The sequence below is a fragment of the Ovis canadensis genome, chromosome 1 (genome assembly GCF_042477335.2).
Source record: "Ovis canadensis isolate MfBH-ARS-UI-01 breed Bighorn chromosome 1, ARS-UI_OviCan_v2, whole genome shotgun sequence".
Taxonomy (NCBI): domain Eukaryota; kingdom Metazoa; phylum Chordata; class Mammalia; order Artiodactyla; family Bovidae; genus Ovis; species Ovis canadensis.
In genome coordinates, this window is record NC_091245.1 from 273,804,528 (window position 1) to 273,825,000 (window position 20,473).

The 20,473-nt window shown below is 47.1% G+C and overlaps 1 protein-coding gene and 1 long non-coding RNA gene across 7 annotated transcripts in view; one reads left to right on the forward strand and one right to left on the reverse strand.

The window, feature by feature from the left end:
- LOC138428229 (uncharacterized) overlaps positions 1-20,473 on the forward strand; it is a 1,104,918-nt gene that overhangs the window by 219,583 nt on the left and 864,862 nt on the right. The window lies entirely within an intron of this gene.
- ERG (ETS transcription factor ERG) overlaps positions 1-20,473 on the reverse strand; it is a 323,311-nt gene that overhangs the window by 44,443 nt on the left and 258,395 nt on the right. For all 6 annotated transcript variants that reach the window (XM_069568494.1, XM_069568502.1, XM_069568508.1 and 3 more), the window contains one exon: positions 6,968-7,119. In XM_069568494.1, coding sequence (XP_069424595.1) covers positions 6,968-7,119 — 152 coding nt within the window. The remainder of the gene's footprint in view (positions 1-6,967; positions 7,120-20,473) is intronic.

Here is a 20,473-nt window from a genome sequence, read left to right on the forward strand (position 1 = left end):
CTTTGCCAGCCCTCTTGCTTGGCATGTCGCCAAGGACACTGTCAAGACCTAAACCATGACTGCGGGAGGCCACCCGGCAGATGGAAGGACAGTGTCCCTGATGCTAAGGCTTCATCAGACAGCACAAAACCTATGTTCCCCAGAACATACTAGTTCCACTGTGCAAGAAGGACCCATTGCTTCTGAACATCCATCTGTGGTCACAGCCTCGGTGCAGCAGAACTGGAAACACCCAGGAGTCAGATTCCTGGGCTGTCCCCGAGCTGTCTGTGCTATTGATGGGAACACAGTAAAACACAGGCAAGTACCACATTTGATCTGATTGGTCTGAATGGAGCTCAGGGCTGTCACCAATGAACAGAGGGCTGCGGGGCTTCTTCCTCAGCTCTCACATTGCACTTTGTGCCTTGAGTGGCCCTGGATTTCCCAGTGAACACCTTGACACAAGACCTTTACAGAATTTATCGTATCAACCAATGACACGTGCCAACCACAGCTCCCAAAACACATCTGAAGGGAAAAGCTTTAGGACAATTCTTTATTTTGCCAACTCCCTTTCCCAGATGATGTCTTTATTTCAAAAAAATGAAAGTGTATTAAAGCAAGATTATTTGTGGGTATGCATGCTCGCTCACTCAGTCATATCCAATTCTTTGTGGCCCCAGGGACTGTAGCCCACCAGGCTCCTCTGTCCATGGAATTCTCCAGGGAAGAGTACTGGAGTGGATTGCCATTTCATATTCCAGGGGATCTCCCCAAACCAGGGATTGAACCTGTGTCTCTTGCAATGGCAGGTGGATTCTTTACCACTATGCCACCTGGGAAGCTCAAAATTTATTTAGTATCTTCTATCTAGTCTAGAGCTCCTCAAACCCTATAATGCATGACAATCACCCCCAAAAATGTGCTAACAAAGTAGAATCCTCCACTCCATACCTGGATTCCGAAAATTTGGAGGTGGGCACTTTTACATCCTAAGTCTCCCAGGTGACGCTGATGCAGGTGGTTCTGATCATACTTGGAGAAACATCTCCCAGTCAACCTCCAAATTAAGCTGAGCCAACAAGAGCCATTGAACTGGGTCCCCTGTCTGGGGCTCATCTTATTAAGAGTGACATCACTGATACTTTGACCTGCAACTGTGAACACAAGAAACAGCCCAACCCTGTGAGATGCAGACCTAGATATACAGCTATTCACACCACATAAGACAGATAATAGGTAGACAGATGATGGATACACTGACAGATGGAAAGACAGATAGATACCAATGGCAGAGCGATAGATGATGGATAGATGAGAGGCAGGCAGATAGATAAATAGGGAGCTGGAAAGATAGATACAGATGACAGACAGATAGATGATAAATGAGAGGTAGACAGACAACAGATTTATGGAGAGACAGATGGAAAGACAGATGATACAGGCAACAGGTATATACAGATGGTAGACAGGAAGAGCACATGTGATGTATTGTCTAATCTCTACACCTTGAGAAGGAGAGGCATAGCCAGTGGCGTTTCCAGGACACCAGGTGGGAGTCAGGGCTTCAGGGGTGTCTGCTGGCCTTACTGACTGAGCGCTTTCATCTGACTTCCCTGTTACCTTCCAATGACAAACCATGGGACACATTTTTCTCTAGACTCAAAATTAAGAGCTGGACCATCTTCCCCACATGGTTTCTTTGAATCCTGGGGACACTGAGGCATGTATTGATTAAGGCATTGCCTTCACACAGCCTGCTGACACCTTGAACCCAAATAACGCCCACTGTTTCCAACTCTGCAGGATATAAAGTTTGTGTTAATCTATACATATGTGCTAAGTCGCTTCAATCGTGTCCGACTCTTTGCAACCCCATGCACTTAAGCCCCCAAGGCTCCTCTACCCATGGGATTCTCCAGGCAAGAATACTGGAGTGGGTTGCCAGTTCCTTCTCCAAATATATACATCAACATACAAACCTCACCCCTGGTCTCACTGCCTGTTAAGTTCTTACTTTAGTCCACGTTCTCTATCCATTCACTTTGAAAACAAATTCTCTTTTTCCTTTATTTATATTTGTGTGATCTTTCTGAAATCCATTCTGAAAGAAGGAAACAGTGTAAATATATTCAATGAGAGTATTTTTATTCTTTAGGGATATCTGACGAGTTTTTATAAAGCTCCTGAGTTCGATGTGTGTGTGTGTGTGTGTGTGTGTGCACGCACGCACGTGTGCTGAGGTGCTTCAGTCGTGTCCGACTCTGTGCATCCTTATAGATGCAGCCTGCCAGGCTACTCTATCCTTGGGATTCTCCAGACAAAGAATACTAGAGTGGATTGCCATGCCCTCCTCCAAGGGATCTTCCCGACCCAGGGATTGAGCCCCAGGTCTCTTACGTCTAACCTGCATTGGCAGGTGGGTTCTTCACCACCAGCGCCAGCTGGGAAGCCTGAGTTAGAGACAGTGAGTCTCAAAACCAGGGACATCTAGAAGTGAGGAATCCAGGCCAGGAGTCCAAAAGATCATGTCTTTTTCTGTGTCTTCTCCTGTCTACACAGCACTCTTCTTGCTCAGTGTTTCTCAGGACCATTTTCAGGTCTAGGACATGAATGTCAGTACGTAGTTGATTGATACTGAAAGTGCTTAGGAGTAAATAATGGATTTGGGGGGTGGGGCTATCTTTCTGATTGGCATTTAGAAGTGCCAATCAATGTACTTAAATAGTAGGAACTACATGAACCAGTCGTAACCAGCTTTGGAGAATTTTACCTAAGTATGCAGAGCTCTCTACACCCAAAAGGTGTCCTAGTGAGGGGCCTGGATCGCAGAGCTGGGGCCGAAGGCATGGAGGGGGCAGCTGATACTGTCGCGCCCAGGTCCTGCTGTCTTTACACCGGGGGATTTTCTGCATTGTGCAACACAGCAGTGTGTCTGTGTGTTCATCTGTGTGTCTGCGTGTGAGCACACATACCTGAGGCTTGACCAATAACTGCAAGACTCACAACTTGCAAAAGCAGCCACAGTGAGCTCTCTTACAAACCCGATTAACTGAATAACTGCCCTTGCCTCGGCGTGAAGCAACCGAAGGAGGGGACAGCTGAAAGAGGGCTTCCTTCAGGGAATGAAACAGCCTTTACACAAAAGCTTGATATGAGCCAATCTGTGCAACCAGGCCTCCAGCCGACTGGCTGGCAGTTAATGAACACCTACTACACAGAGACAGCACTTGGCCAATGAAGGTCTGTCCAGTCAGGGCTATGGTTTCTCCAGTAGTCAGGTATGGATGTGAGAGCTGGACCATAAGGAAGGCTGAGCACCGAATGATTGATGGTTTCGAACTGTGGTGCTAGAGAAGACTCTTGAGAGTCCCTTGGACTACAAGGAGAACAAACCAGTCCATCCTAAAGGAAATCAACTCTGAATACTCATTGGAAGGACTGATGCTGAAGCTGAAGCTCCAATACTCTGGCCACCTGATGCAAAGAGCCAACTCATTGGAAAAGACCCTGATTCTGGGAAAGATTGAAGGCAGGAGGAGAAGTGGGTGACAGAGGATGAGATAGTTAGAATCACTGACTCAATGAATATAAATACGAGCAAACTCTAGGAGATGGTGAAGGACAGGGAAGCCTGGCAGGCCATGGTCTGCAGGGTTGCAAAGAGCTGGACATAACTTAGCAACTCAACAACTGCACAAATCATAAAGCGTGGTCGCAGGGAAGTTGGTCATGACTTAGCGACTCAACAACAACCGCACAAATCACAAAGGGTGGATGTCCTGACTTGATTAAATTGCTTCTCGCCTCTTTCCCATGAAAATGGCTCTCTTGTTTTCTAAACAGTTTATTTAACATAGGAAGCAAGTCTGGCCCTACTAGAAATGATACTGACAACATCAAAGCCTGCTGCTGGCATGACAGAAATAGGACCCCGTCAGAGGAAAGGATGTCACAGCAGCAGGCTTAGCTCCTGGGTCTGTGATTCCATGTGGATCTCAGATAAGTACCTTCAATGTTAAGCCCTTCCTCAGAGCGAGTCTCTCATCTTAGAGAACTGAAGGCTTTGTTTCATGTAAACTGAGGAAATCACATTCTCGAGGAGAAAGGCAAAGGGTGAGACGGGCTTGGGCAGACATCCTCTGGGTTTCGCCTCATCCCGTTCTGCCCCAGCCAGTGTCCAAGCCAACAGCACCCCTGCCTGACCCACCCTCCCCAGGAGCATATGTGCTCCCAACCCCTTTAGGTACCACGCGTCCAGGATGGGCCCCTTGGACATTCGCCTTTCCATACTTTTTTCCCACTCAACCGGAAATGCCTCCAATTCTAAGTCACAACAATAAGTGATGGTTCTCAGGAGTGTAGCTTAGTTGCCATGACCAAACCAAATGCATGCCTTCGGCATAAATATCCACTTCCTTTCTGGAAACATCAGAAGCAGCTTTGTCCTTCCCATGAGGCACACGTGAGACTCACTCCACTGTCCCCTATAAAAGCCTTATGTGCGCTTCAGGATCGGGGGTGGCTGAGCCCTTTCATACCTCACTGCTTCCAACTAGCTTCATAAAGTTTCCTGAAAGCTACACAGTGACCATCCTGAAGAGAAACCCAGTTCGTGAGCCCAAATCAGGTGTTTTGCACTCTGAACTTTCTTGCTTGGAAGGTGGTGGAAACAGAAGTCCACTGGGGGTGGTCTGGTGCAGACTAAGGGCTGGGGATGGGAATCACGCCATTGGGGGGATTTGATCTCATTTGTCATCAACCTCCGAGGTGGCGTTAGTGGTAAAGAACCCACCTGCCAAGGCAGAAGACGTAGGAGATGTGGGTTCAATCCCTGGGTCAGGAAGATCCGCTGGAGAAGGAAATGGCAACCCACTCCAGTGTTCTTGCCTGGAGAAATCCCATGGACAGAAGAGCCTGGCAGGCTACAGTCCTTGGGGGTCACAAAGAGGTGACTAACACTTTCACTTTCAAACTGGCAGTGGAGACGGTCCCCTTGACCTCTTCTGGCCCCTGACCCAGCTGCCAGAGGAGAATTATCAGCTAGAAGGACTGGTCTTAATTCTGGAGGGAAATTGTATAACCACTGTGCTATACGGAGCAGGAGAATGATGCCTGTAGCACAAGGGGGTCCCTGGGGTCCTGTTAGTACTTCCCACTGAGTGGTCCAGAATGATGGAGAGCTGAAGCAACCCAGTAAATATAAGATCACAAAGGGACTAATATCCTATAGATGTCGAGATTCAGGTTACCCTACCGGGGATACAGGGCTTCCCTGGTGGCCCAGTGGTAAACAACCCACCTGCAGTGCAGGGGACACAGGAGACTTGGTTCAGTCCCTGGGTGGGCAAGATCCCCTGGAGGAGGACCTGACAACCCACTCCAGTTATTCCTGCCTGGAGAACCCCATGGACAGAGGAGCCTGGCGGGCTACAGTCCACAGGGTCACAGAGAGTCAGACTTGACTAAAGTGACTGAGCATGCACACACCACCTCCGGGGCAAGGGAGAATCAAGTCTGCCCCAGTTTCCCCCATGCTCATCTCTTACGACTCCAGCCATAAGCAAAGTCCTGGGCAGGACCACCCGAGGGTCAGGCACCCTTCCGTCCATTCTTCCCTCAGTTAACATTCACGGAGAACCTAGGGGACAACGGGCACTGGGCTTGGCCATGGAGGCAAGGCCCTTGTAGGTCTTACACAAGGGAGGCAGGTGAGAAGAAGACTTTCACATAAAATCCCACTGCGGTGACAGAGGGGAACAAAGGCAGTAAAAGAAAGTAAGGCAGGCAGGGGTGGAGGGTCACTGGGTGGAGTGGCAGAGGGCCGCCTCTGGATGGGGTGGCTAGAGAGCCCCAATGAATCACAGAACTCCCTGGAACCAAGGGTTTCAGGCTAAAGCGACAGCAAGTTCAGTTCCTGAGGCAGAAGGCCAGGGGCCCAGAAGGCCGCAGAGGGTGATGGAGGGAGCCCCCAGGGGCTACTGAAAGGGGCTTGAGAATGAAGGAGTGGGGGCGGGGGGGCTTGTCTGAGTTCTAACTCACACTTAGCTGCTAAGAAGTATCCAACTCTGTGCCACCTCGTGGAGCCCACCAGGCTCTTCTGTCCAGGGGAATTCCCAGGCAAGAACACTGGAGTGGGCTGCCATTTCCTTCTCCAGGGGACCTTCCCGCCCCAGGGGCTGAGCTCACACCTCCTGCACTGGCAGATGGGGTTCTTTACGAGTGTGCCACCTCGGAAGTTCTCTCTCGCCTCTTACTAACTGCAGGCCAACCTCCCCGAGCGTCACTGTCCTCATCAGGGCACTCGTGACAAACCATGCTACGTATTGCTTGAGAGCTCATGACACCAAAAATTCAGTGTCTGCGCATCGCTCACTGAATACCCGAGTCGGGACCTGCCGGTGGTCACCACTGCTATCGTTGTGGTGGGTATTTTCGGTTTCATACAGCACATTTCCTCCGAGGAGTTTTAAGGCATCCTTCCGACTACCTTTAGTTTTGCTAAATAAATAAGTCCCTGGCATGGTTCTCAAATCCAGAGTTATTGTTCTGGATTATGTTTAGAATTACTTCTGGAAAAGAATGAGTCAGGCTCTCAGAGTCTCTTTCATAAGCCAGTGAGGGCTGGAATTTCAAGTTTTGATAACCAACAATACAGGGCTCCCAATTTTTAATTATGCCAGGTAAGAAAAGAAATGCTAAGTCTACCTTCTATTCTGAGTAGCACTTCATAAAAGGAAAGATATTTAACACCAAATAAACTCAGAGAAAAGCAAGTCCTCCTTGGGAAGGTCACTCTGCATGGATTCTCTGTCTCACACACACACACACACATAGCAGTGAACACTTCACCGTGGTGGACCAGTATCTGCTGGTCCATCCGCAACCACTCCTGCAGGCAGCTGAGGGTGACCGATGCCAAGGGCAGGAAGAGAGAGCTGAGCGGAGGCCGAGGAAGGCCCGGGCCGCTGGCCGAGCCTCTGACCTGCGGGGACGATGACGCGGCGCTCGTTGGTGGTCATGTTTGGGGGTGGCATGTGCTTCTCCTCCATGTAGCTGCTGTAGTTCATCCCGACGGTGTCTGGGCTGCCCACCATCTTCCCACCTTTGGCCATGCTGCACTCATCAGGGGAGTTCCTGGAGGAAAAGAAGACACAGCCTTCCATTACTGCGGCCCCCCAGAGCCTGCCTCCCTGCCTTTCCATGGTGCACAGAGAGAAGCCGGGACGGGCAAGGTGGAGGGGAAGGAGGAGGAGCCTGACAAGAGGAACGCAGTCATCGGTGATACGCTGAGTGACCGTGCCTCCTCCAGGTTAACATACTGAAGCCCCAGTCCCAGCGTGATGGCATGTGGAGGCGGGGCCTTTGGGAGAGAATGAAGTTTACATGAGGTCATGAGGGTGAGGCCCTTATGATGGGATTAGTGCCCTTATAAGAAGAGGAAGAGATCAGACTCCTCTCTTTTTCTCTCTCTGCCACTGAGTTTATAGTGAGAAGGCAGCCATCCTCCAGCCAAGGACAGAGGTCTCACAAGACACCTACCACCCCCCTCCCCAGCACCTTGATCTTGGACTTCAGTCTCGAGAACCATGAGAAAAAAGTCCTGCTGTTTAAGACCCCTGGCCCTTGGCATTTTGTGACAGGACCCCTGTGAGACCAAGACCGGGCCCATGCTCGCTGGAAGGAGAGCACAGGCATACGGGGGCCAGCGCTGCCACCTGCTTCCTACTCCTCCAGCCAGCTCCTTCTGCAGCTGTCCTGCCAAAGCCCCGTCTGTGACAGCTGGTTGGAAACACGCGCAGAGAACACTGGACGGGCACTTGCTCCCCCCGTATGACTGCAAACAGGCCACACACACAGATGGTGAGAGGCGACACTCGGCCAGGTTTATTCCAGAGTGACATGCCTCTTCAAGACCTCAGAAGGATACCTTTGTGTTCACTTTCAAATCCCTGCAGCCGCTTGCTAGACATGGAATTTGAAGGCTCCCAGTGTTCCTGGCTTAGGTGTGGGCAGGAAGGGCAGAATGGGGAGCAGGACTGGGCCTGCAGGAAGCAGCAGGACAGGGGACCCCAGCAGCCCTGGAGGACTGGGATCAGGGAGTGAAACCAGCTGTGCAGCAGGGGTCAGCTGCTGGGCCTTGGGGAACAGCTCAGAGGGTTGCTGTTAGTTAAGGCAGCCATGGACACTTGGATAAAGACACACTTACCTTTCTGGAAAAAGAGAAGAAAAAAAGAACACATGTTTTTTAATGTAAGATCTAAAAGTGACTGGATGTGATGAGATTGCTGTTGTTCAGTTGCCAAGTCATGTCCAGCTCTCTGTGACCCTATGGACTGCAGAATGCCAGGCTTCCCTATCCCTCCTGGAGTTTGCCCAAGGTCGCATCCACTGAATTGGTGATGCCATCCAACCATTTTATCCTCTGTCACCCTCTTCTCCTTCTGCCCTCAATCATTCCCATACATAACAGGTAAACTCCAAACAGAAAACTCTGGTTTAACCAGGGGACAGAAGAACGTGTCAATGCCTTCTTGGATGGTTAAGCCAGAGATCACTAACACAAGATCCCTATAGCTGAAGGATCCTGAGAGCTGAGTTACATCATCTAAGGCAGATTTCTGAAAAAGTCCTCCTAAGTATTACCCAACACAGGGTTTTTTGTACTCTTGGCAATCTATTTAATCTACTGGATTTTAGACTTCTATCCCAGTGTCTGAGTCCCTGATGGTTGTGGGCTCCACCCCAGTGGGTCTTCCTTTTTCTCCTCCACACCATGTCAGCTAGAACTCTGCAGCCAGTCTGCCAGATCTTGGAACTAGAGGCCTGGCATGGATGAGACCTTCAAGCCTGAGGAGGTATCAGAGCAGAAGGGCACTCTCTGGGTGGGGCAGGACTGAGATGGGATGGAGAAAGTCATTCTGGGTCCAAGAGTGTGGCAGGGGAGTGGACAGGAAGGATGGACCATAGGCCCTGGAAAGAGTTCATTCAGCATCTGGAAACTTTGAAACTACAGATTCATTCTCAGCATCCTTTGCACAGGTGCTGATGGAGGGAGCTAAGGGCTAACGATGAGGATGGAGCAGGTATGTCTATGGAAGGAGGTCATAGCTGGGGTCGCCCGGACTATGGTAGCCCATACCATGGGCCGGGAAATACATAACCCTGCTTCATGGCATCCGCACAGCTGTACTAACATGAAGGAAATTCAAAAATAATAGTGGTCAGAGTTCCCATGGTGTGAACCCTCTATATTTCCGACACTGCCTACACATGCATTATTTCCTCTTGATGCTATTTTTCCTGGCTTCCAACATTTATCTCTAAAAGACCCATCCTAATATCAAAACACTGAATGTCTTCACTTGAGACTTAAGTTTCCTATCCCCTTGGAAAATTCCGTGCATTGAGTAGAGTGTGTGTGTTTTGGTCTATTTGTCTCAAGGAGAGAAGTTACTAGGGAAGAGAGTTAAAGGAGTTTGGTTCTTTAGGAAAAAAGACTTTAGATGCTACGTAGGTGATGACTATTACTCTAGGATGAGCACTGTTCGGATTCAGTCATTCACTCATCATTTAAAGCATTTTTTAATTGAGTACTTGCTGTATACCAGGCACTACAAAATTCTTTCTTCTCTAGCAAGGCAGTTAGCCATTTAACAAATGAAAGGCCAAGGAGATGTACAGAATTACAGGAAGAAGGGTCACTGGGGATTATGGACCCTTCAGACGAACTCTTGTCATTTTCTTACAACCCTACCGTTCAATTTCCATCTCTGAGGACTAAGCTCTAGGAACAGATCACGTCAGCTTTCCCATGGTATTAAAACAGATACCTCATCAAATCCGGAGATACGATGAGCTATTAAACTGCCTTCTGTGTATTCCAATACACATTGCTGCTGCTGCTGCTGCTAAGTCACTTCAGTCATGTCCGACTCTGTGCGACCCCATAGATGGCAGCCCACCAGGCTCCCGCGCCCCTGGGATTCTCCAGGCAAGAACACTGGAGTGGGTTGCCATTTCCTTCTCCAACCAATACACATTAGGGCAGACAAATACTGTTTGACTCCACTTATATGAGACACTGAGAATAGTCAAGTCCATAGAACCAGAAAGTACAATGATAGACGCCCCAGGGGTGCAGGGTGAGGGGGAAAGGAGAGTTAGTGTTTAGTGGGGACAGAGTTCCAGTTTAGGAAAGTGAACAACTGGGAGACGGATGACGGTGAGAGATGGACAACAATGTGACTGTACTTAGTGCCACTGGACTATCCAGTTGCTGCTGCTGCTGCTAAGTCGCTTCAGTCATGTCCAGCTCTGTGAGACCACATAGACTGCAGCCTACCAGCTCCTCGGTCCCTGGGATTCTCCAGGCAAGAACACTGGAGTGGGTTGCCATTGCCTTCTCCAAACTATCCAGTTAGAAGCGGTTAAAAGAGTATGCTTTATATTATGTGATTTTTATCACAATAAAAATCATTAAAAAATGAAAATAAATTGCATTTTATTGGAATTTTACAAAAATATGTGTACGTATTTAAAACAGGCGTAATCTTCAACAAGGTTAGTTTATGTCTTTATCTTATAACCAGAAGACATAATTCACTTTATTAAGCTTTTCCAGCCAGCTTTCAGCATAGGAAAAGAAAAAAAAAAAAAGGCAACATGAAATGCTATTTTCAAAAGCTGTACATTCAGGACATTTTTTAAAATATTTTTTTTCCCACTGTATTTTGTTTTAGCTTCAGAGGAAGACAGAAGGGGACCATGTTTATGTTCATTTCAAATAGTTTTTGTAATAACTCTAAGGGAACTCCAACCTCAGTGTGGGAAGAGGGTCACCCCAATAGGGCCACGGACATACAGAATTCAAGCCGGGTGTTCAAGTTAACACTGATTGAAGGGGCCTCAGCTAGTCTCATTGTTTAACCGTCTCCCCTTAACTATTCTCTTGGAAATGTTAATAGCAAAGCAGAGAAGGCAATGGCACCCCACTCCAGTGTTCTTGCCTGGCAAATCCCATGGACGGAGGAGCCTGGTAGGCTGCAGTCCATGGGGTCGCGAAGAGTCGGACAGGACTGAGGGACTTCACTTTCACTTTTCACTTTCATGCATTGGAGAAGGAAATGGCAACCCACTCCAGTGTTCTTGCCTGGAGAATCCCAGGGACAGGGGAGCCTGGTGGGCAGCCGTCTATGGGGTCGCGCAGAGTCGGACACGACTGAAGCGACTCAGCAGCAGCAGCAGCACATCTACACATCATCGTGTTCTGAGAGCTTAACTGTTATCAGTCCTCATGATAGCCTGGCATCAGCTCCATTTCTCAGAGGTGCAGCTGAGAATACAAAAGAGAAGGGGCTTGCTCTGGGTCTGAGTCGGGAGGAGGCAGAACTGAGGCTTGAAGCTGGGCAGCTTCTACTCACTGTCTACGCTTCCAGATGTCCCCCTCGGTAAAAGTAAGATGGCTGGGATGGCAGCCTCTCAAGCAGTGAAACAGATCTTCATTTCAGAAAGGCATCAAGAAGGCCCAGCCCCCACATTACTCTGGTTTAAGCTCTGTGCTGCAATATACGGACAGTGTCCAGTCTAGACCACCATCCTTGACCCCTTCTCTTCATTCCCAGCACAGCAGCTGCATGACGCATCCACAACACGTCTAAACAGATGGAAGTCAGAAAGGGAAGGGGGCTTCCCCGGCGGTACAGGGGATGAGAATCTGCCTGCCAACGCGGGGGACACGGGTTTGATCCCTGGGCCGGGAAGATCCCATATGCTGCAGAACAACTAACCCCATGTGCCACAACTACTAAGCCTGAGCCCTATACCCTAGGAGCCACAAGTGCTGGAGTCTTGCTCTGCAACAGAGAAGGCGTCACAATAAGAAAGACGCCCGAGAACCTCAAGGAAGCACAGTCCCCACTGGCCACAGCAAGAAAGGCCTGCACAGCTGTGAAGACCCGCACAGCCAAAGATGAAATAAGTACTAAATAATTTTTTTAAAAAAGAGAGACGGAATTCCCAAAGGTTTCATTTTTTCAGGGACATGTTATTATTACTTTTTATTAAGAAAAATAAATCTTAATGTGGTTCAGAAAATTGAAAAGTGTATACTGAAAATTCTCCCAATAAATGCATTTTCAGTCTTTGCCCAGCTGTGATAAGAGAAGATCCATGTGGAAACCTGTCCACACTTACTGTGCTGTTTAGCTCCACCTTTCAGAATGCATTCTTAGAAGACACAGGAAGAAACTTCCCACGAACAGCTTAGTATTCCATCTGCACTGAGCCTAAAACAGAGGGTCGCAAGTTTTCTATTCTAACATGGTAAGGATTTGGGCATTCTTGCTTTGAGATGCACAAAGCAGAGAGCATCCCTTTAAATATGATATTCTTAATATTCACCTATGTGCTCTTTAACAGTCCCTATGAAAGTTTTAAGGCATTTTTTAGACGCTTTCTAAATGGGTAATCAACTGGTGGATATGAAATTTCTGTCTTATTGAGGCATGAATTTCTTAACTGCAAATAAGCATAGTTCAAGATATTTCTCTCGAAGACTCTATCTTTCAAGGGCATGGAAAAGCTATTATGCAAGTCAAACAACAATGAGGTATCACTTCACACTTGTCAAGATGGCTATGATAAAGACAAAAAGCAAACCTTAACAAGTGCTGGAGAGGATGCGGAGAAACTGCAACTCTTGCATACTCTTGGTGGGAACGCAGAAGGGTACAGCTGCACTGGAACATAGTATGGCAATCCCTTGCAACATTTTTTACAAAGAACAACCATATGAGCCTACAATCCCACTTATGCATATCTATCCCAAAGAATTAAAATCAGGATCTCCAAGAGATATGAGCAGTTCCATGTTCACTGTGTACTCTTCACCATAGTCAGGATGTGGACCTAAATGTCCATGGATGGATGAATAAAGAAAACGGGGTACATGCAAACAACAGAATGCTATTCTCCTTAAGAATAAAGAAATCAGAAATACATTACAGCACGGATGCATCTTGAGGACATTACATTAATACTAAGTGGAAAAAGTCAGTCACAGAAAGAAAAATACTGCATGATTCCCCCTATATAAGCTATTTTTAAAAGTCAGATTCAGAAAAAGAGTGAAGTGTTGGCTGCCAGCAGCCGGAGGAGGGAAAAAAATGGGGAGTTATTAATCAATAAGCATAACGTTGCAGTGGGTAGAATGAGAAAGCTCTGGATACCTGCTGTACAACCTTGGACCCCTGCTCAACAGTAATGGACACTTAAGAATTTGTTTGCAGACATCCCTGGCAATCCAGTGGTTAAGACTTCACCTTCCCATACAGGGTCCAATCCCTGGTCGGGGAACGAAGATCCCACATGCTTTGTGGTCAAAAAACCAAAACAGAAAACAGAACCAGCATTGTAACAGACTAAGGGCAGGCTTAAAAATTGGCCACATTAAAAAATATTTTAAAAAAATTTTGTTTAAAAGCCAGATCTCATGTTAAGTATTCTTACCATAATAAAATACATTAAAAAATTATTGTGTCTTAACCATTTTCTCGGGTTCACATTTTCAGGTCTGGGTTCTATTTATAACCACAACCCCATACAATACGCAGCAGCAGGGAGAAGAGACGTGAGGCAGGAAGACAGCTGGTTGCCCCCACTTGCAGCAGGAGAAATTCCACATTGGCTTGGGGTCATCCTGATAGGGGGAGGCAGGTTCAGACTGAAGAGTTCCAGGAAGGCAGTGGACAACATCTGGGGGGCCAAAAGTTGGGTGTTTCACTCCCCCAAGTCCCTTAAAACATCCTTGGGGCCAGACAATTTTAGGAGTTTAATCTCTACAGCAGTCTCACAGACTTCCATGTCACTTGCACGTAACTGTGGCTATTCTGGAAGTCAAAGTGCTAGTGACTCCATCATGCCTGACTCTTAGCAACCCCATGGACAGTCCATGGGATTCTACAGGCAAGAATAACGGAGTGGGTTGCCATTCCCTTCTCCAGGGATCTTCCTGACCTAGGAATCAAACCCAGGTCTCCTGCATTGCAGGCAGATTCCTTACCATCTGAGCTACCAGGGAAGCTCACTCTAGGAAATACAGATATAATGTAGAAAGACCCTTCAACCTTCATGATGAATAAGATGAAATGTTGGTGCCCTTCCTCTGATAACTAGGAACACATGGCTGGCTAACATGGCCTGAGTCTCAGTCAAGGTGAGTTGAGATCATGAGCACTGACTTCTCGAAACACGCTGGTATTATGAATTAATGGTGAAAGAACATAGCAAAGAATATCAAATAAATTGGAAAGTTTACTCAATTTAAATTAAGCTGAAACTCAGACACGCTGAAAAACCAGATTGTGTTCTCGAAGCTCCAATACTTTGGCCACTTGATGCAAAGAGCCGACTCACTGGAAAAGACCCTGATGTTGGGAAAGATTGAGGGCAAGAGAAAAAGTGGGCAACAGAGGATTAGATAGTTGGATGGCATCACCAACTCAATGGACATGAGTTTGGGTAAGCTCTGGGAGTTGGTGATGGACAGGGAGGCCTGGCGTGCTACAGTCCATGGGGTTGCAAAGAGTCGGACACGACTTAGCGACTGAACAATAACAATATGGTTCTGATGAGTACTCAAGAGGGACTCTTCAGAAGCTACTTGGAAGAACAAGTGTTTAGCTTCTATTAACAGTTTTCTAAGGAGAAGATGCCATTATTTTCGCCTGCAACTCCACAGTGATATTTATGTGTATGTGCAGTGCCTCTCAATATATTTTATTTTCCTGCTCTTCCTCAAACTATGTGCCATTTAAGACAGATTGCAAAAATGCGTTCAAGACAAAAATAACATAAATGATCAAAGGAATGGAAGTGAGTGTTATATAAGGGCAGCAAAGCAATTAATCAAGAGATAAATTCAGCACATTGAGCAAGCTTACTATTTATAGTTGCTCAAGGTAGCACATCAATTTATCTCTGAACTTTCTACTCGCCAAAGCAAAAAAGGAAGTATATCCTGTGACCATTCAAGATGTCAAAAAAAAAAAAAAATACACATGGACCAAGTTATTCAGCATAAGAGAAGCTTTTCCTGAGCTGAACCTTGAGAGAAGTTTCTCTTGTGGCTTCTCCTTCAGAGACCTGGGTGGCGCAGCAGGCAGAATCCTTCCCACCACCGGCTTACAGACCTGAGAACACTCCCCCTGCACAGCAGGTACTCGGAGCACTCAGCTCTCAGCCGCTGCAGGTGCAGGAATCCCGGGACTGTGCGTCCCCAGCCAGTGCTCCACACTTCCTGTCTCTTGCCGTTGTTTTTGTTATAATTTACTTATGTCCTTTTTATTGGAGTAATCGTTAGATATATCCACTCCTACACTCACCATAGCACTATTTTCAACAGCTAGCACATGGAAGCAGCCTAAATGTCCATCAACAGAAGAATGGATAAAGAAGACATGGTGCATGTGTATATATACACAATGGACTATTGCTCAGGCATCAATAGGGAGCAACACTGTGCCATTTGCAGACGTGGAGGGACCTAGAGACTGTCAGACAGGGTGAAGTTTAAGTCAGAAATAGAAAAACAGATATTGTGAAGTTTAAGTCAGAAAAAGAAAAACAGATATTCTATAAAAGTGCACATATGTGGAATCTAGAAAAATGGTACAGACGAACCTATTGACATTGTTTTGGAAAGAATCAGAAAAATGCGTGCAAAAATATAAGAAATGGATGATTAAACAATGAAAAGATCTTCGAAGATAGAATGCTATATACATATATTCCAGTTTCCACAATCTTCTGATTCCTATGTTTTATTTTTAAGGGTTTTCATTCATTATTTATGGCTGCACTGGGTCTTTGCTGCAAGCGGAAGCTGCTCCCCGGATGCGGCGTGCAGGCTTCTCCCTGCTGTGCTTCTCTTCTCGCAGAGCACAAGCTCTGGAGTGCACGCTTCCGCCTTTGCGGTGCATGGGCTTCGCTGCCCAGCAGCACGCGGAACCTCCCCAGACTAGGATCAAACCCATGTCACCTGCATCAGCAGGCAGATTCTTAACCGCTGGCCCACCAGGGAGGTCCTAACTTACATGTTTTAAATCCAAATTTGCCTCTGGGAAATTGATCTAATGCATGGTGGGCGAACAAACATTTACAGATCTTATCTGGTTCACCCATCCCATACTGGACTGCTTACTCATGTTAGAGATGGCTCCAAACTCTTATGTGTTCCTGTTATAGTAAACACAGGGGTGAAACATGCAAAATGGCACCTAACACACAACAAATGTTACGGTGTTAGCTGTTGCTATTTATCTCATCCACAAGGTCAAATACCAACAAGCAGCAACAATGATACAGGTGATGTGCAGAGATTTGGGGTACAGGTTGTGTCTAAGGTCATGTTACCATCAATGGAGGGGCGGGGATTTGAACTTAGACAGTTCGGGTCCTGAGTCCAAGACTTGACTACCACGCTATAGGACCTCCCCTGGTAACTCCACACGAGTGGTCTCTTTCCCAGACATAACACATTATGGGATGGACCCTCAGAAGACTCAGCTTCATCACTGGTGGGTATTTTCTGAAGAATATCCTGAAGCCAGTCAAGGAGAAGGCGATGAGAGCTGAACAGGGGCAGCCCCGTGCAGATGAAGGCAGAGCCTCCTGGGAGACATTAAATGTGGCAAGGTTTATTTGGACAGAGATAGGAAATGTGATGTCTGGTTCATAAAAAAAAAAAAAAAGTTGAACTCCTCAATTTATAGTGGAATGTCATTTGTTCCTCCCCCAAACCTAGAGGTGCTCAGCCGGGTGCCAGCTCTGCAGAGATGGAGGGTGAACATTCCTGAGTGTGAGGAGGTCAGGTAAGAAGTTTCTGGGCTCAGAAAGCAGAGCAGGAAGGACTGTGACCCACATCGTGGGTCTAAGCAGACAGACCTGAGGACCAGGGCAGAAACTGGAGCATTAGGGAAGTAGGCAATGTCGCTGTTTAAGATGAAGTGCATAGGGAAGGGACTTCTCTGGGTCCAGTGGCTAGGACTCCACATTCCCAATGCAGGGGCCCCAGGTTCCATCCCAAGTCAGGAAACTAGAGCCCATATGCTTCAGCAAAGAGTTTGCATGCTGCAATTAAACATCCCACGTGTTAAAACGAAGACTCCATGCAGCCAAATAAATATAATAATATTTTCTAAAAAAGATGAAAAGGAGCCCAGTTCAAGAAAAAACTTTTTTTTGGCTGTTTCCATACATAACCTCTTCTTTTTGAAAAGGATGCCTTCCCAGGCGGTGCTAGTGGTAAAGGACCCGCCTCTCAAGGCAGGAAACATAAGAGACACAAGTTTGATCCCTGGGTTGGGAAGATGCCCTGGAGGAAGGCATGGCAACCCACTCCAGTATTCTTGCCAGGAGACCCTCATGGACAGAGGAGGCTACAGCTCATGGGGTCACAAAGAATAGGACACGACTGAGTGACTTAGCACACACGCACATCATGCCTATAAGAATGCACCGAGAAATCAAAATTAAGAGCTTTGCTTTTTTGAAACACAAAATAAAACTTGGCATCTGACATTGGTTTTCTTGAATCAGAACCTACCTACCTACAGTGGGGCAGATTCCATCACAGAAAGAGCCCTCAGTGAAACTGCACAGATGTGGTTCTTCAGTTGAAAAGAATGCGCTGTGCCCTTGCTGAGTATGAAGAGACCTCGTTTATGCAAGAAGGTCCCTGAATGCAGCCCCAAGCCACAGCCTCAAGCTCACCAGCCACGTTAAAACTGGGATCCACCCTCACGTCACAACACTGAGTGGAGGCACCTCAGGCTTGAGAAAGCCCCTGTGGTAGGTTGAAATTGAAGTTGGGCAATGGATATAACTTATTCCAGTGGGTGGAGGCAAACCCGTCAACCTTCTCAAAATCTACCTGTTTTTCAGGGCCCACCCTGCTTCCTGTTCTGGAGTTTGTCTTGAACTTGGAGACGGCTGTTCCCTGCCTTGCTTGCTCTCCATCACATCCTGGTAGAATACTTTTATTCCTATCTGAAATGCATATTTTAAAAAATCTTTTATTGGAGTATAGTTGGTGTACAATATACTGTGTTAGTTTCAGGAGTACAGAAAAGCGAATCAGTTATACAGACACATATAACCACTCTTTTCTAGATACTATTCCCACATTGGTTACTACAGAGTAATGAGTAAAGCTTTTTGTACTATACAGTAGGTCCTTGTTAGTTACCTATTTTATATATAGTAGATGGGGAAAAAGTGGAAACAGTGACAGATTTTATTTTCTTGGGTTCCAAAATCACTATAGATGGTGACCGCAGCCATGAAATTAAAAGACACTCACTCCTTGAAAGAAAAGCTATGACAAACCTAGACAGTGTATTATAAACCAGGGCACTCACTTTGCCCACAAAGATCTGTATTGTCAAAGCTACGGTTTTGCCAACAGTCATATATGGTTGTGAGAGTTGGACCATAAAGAAGGCTGAGAGCCAAAGAATTGATGCTTTCAAACCGTGTTGCCGGAGAAGACTCTTGAGAGTCCCTTGGACAGCCAGGAGATCAAACCAGCCAACCCTACAGGAAGTCAGCCCTGAATATTCACTGGAAGGACTGATGCTGAGGCTCCAATCATTTGGCCAGCTGATGCAAAGAGCTGACTTACTGGAAAGGATCTCGATGCTGGGGAAAATTGAAGGCAAAAGGAGATGGCGGCGGCTGAGGATGAGATGGCTAGATAGCATCACCAACTCAACGGACATGAGTTTGAGCAAACTCCCGGAAATAGTGAAGGACACGGAAGGCTGGTGTGCTGCCATCCACGGGGTCGCAGAGAGTTGGACAAGACTTAATGACTGAACAACAACAAGAACATTCCATTGTTTGTATGTATGTGCATACATGTAATATATATGTGTATGTATATATACACGTATATTCTTTATCCCTTCATCCGTTTAACAAAGACTAGGACACGACTGAGTGACTTAGCACACACGCACATCATGCCTATAAGAATGCACCGAGAAATCAAAATTAAGAGCTTTGCTTTTTGAAACACAAAATAAAACTTGGCATCTGACATTTATAGAGCAGGTCTCTATACCAGGCACTGTCCCAGGTGTTGGGGATATAGCTGCGCCCGTTTCCATGGTGCCCGCATTTGAGGGGGCGAAGCCCCTCTTCCCAGCCCCCCATACTCTGCCCTTGAAGCCCACGGTCCGCTCCCCCTCCGACCCTTCTGTGGGTGAGCAGGCCAATGTTTACTGGCAAAGCAGTCTTCAGCCCATTCCACAGTTCATCTGAAGGGCGCTGTCTTCCCGGATGTCCTTCTCAGTTCACGAGGTGATTTCATGTTAAGAACTTGATGAGGGAACTGACTGGGAGACCCCACAGGTCTGCTCGGACCACTCCAGGAGTCCGAAGAGGCCCGTCCCACGAGAGGGCCCAATGACGCTGGCCGGGGCGTTCATCCCAGGCGGCCGCAAACCCGAGTCGGAACCAACCCCTCCTCTGGCGGTTCTCCTCCTAAGAATTCGAAAAGCACAGACTCAGTGCTAATCGACCCAACGAGCTCCTAATCGGGTTACGCGCCATGAATGGAGGTAGTCACCACAAAAGGTATTTTTAGGACCCCAGACAAGGAGGAGATTGTCTGGAGCGCTCTGGGGTAATTTGTGGGTCTGTTTTATTTCTGACTCAGAGGCAGTGGAAAAGCTGTTTCAGAGAGCCCGCGGCAGAGCGGCGGGTGGAGCTCAGCAGTGATTCATGGAGCACTCCGGGCTCAGACTGAAACTGGAGATGTTTGTCTTCACAGCTGGGTGTTATTTTTACTCTTACTAAATATTCTCTTACACCTGGAACGTCAGCCTCTTCCCACCAGGCCCGTTCCCTTCCCCCCTTCTCCAAAGCAATTGAAGACAAAATTAATTAAAGAGTCACCACCAACAGTTAGCTCTTTGTCCCCAAAAGGGGGTTGACGTTTCCCTGAGAAGGTTTCAAGATTTCAGGGTGTGTTTCTTTTAGCAGCTGAAAACGGGGATCAGCAAGACAACGTCATACTCGGATCTTGAAAACTGGGGAGGAAACGCAGCCTTGACGAATTCATCCTTTGGAAGTACGATATTCTGTAGAATGAGATCTCTGCAGAGAGTTTACCTGATGAAGATGTGGCATCCTTTCGAGCTCCTGAGTTTCTTTATTCTTGAGACACTTTTCCTTTTCCAGAGAGGAAAGAATGAAGCCAGAGAGCCATGATGGTGCTTTAGGGTTTTATTTTCTTAACAGGCTATGTAAATCCTGGTTAGCCAAGATGATTTTCCTTTGCAGGAGAGAAAATGCCAAGCATTTCCCCTTGTCCCTGATGGCAGCATCCACAGAGACCTGATGGGACTCGTTTACATCACAGGGAAGAGTAAGGCTCTTCCACAAAACGGCACCCATCTGTCCGACATCCCAAGAGATGGCAAAGACG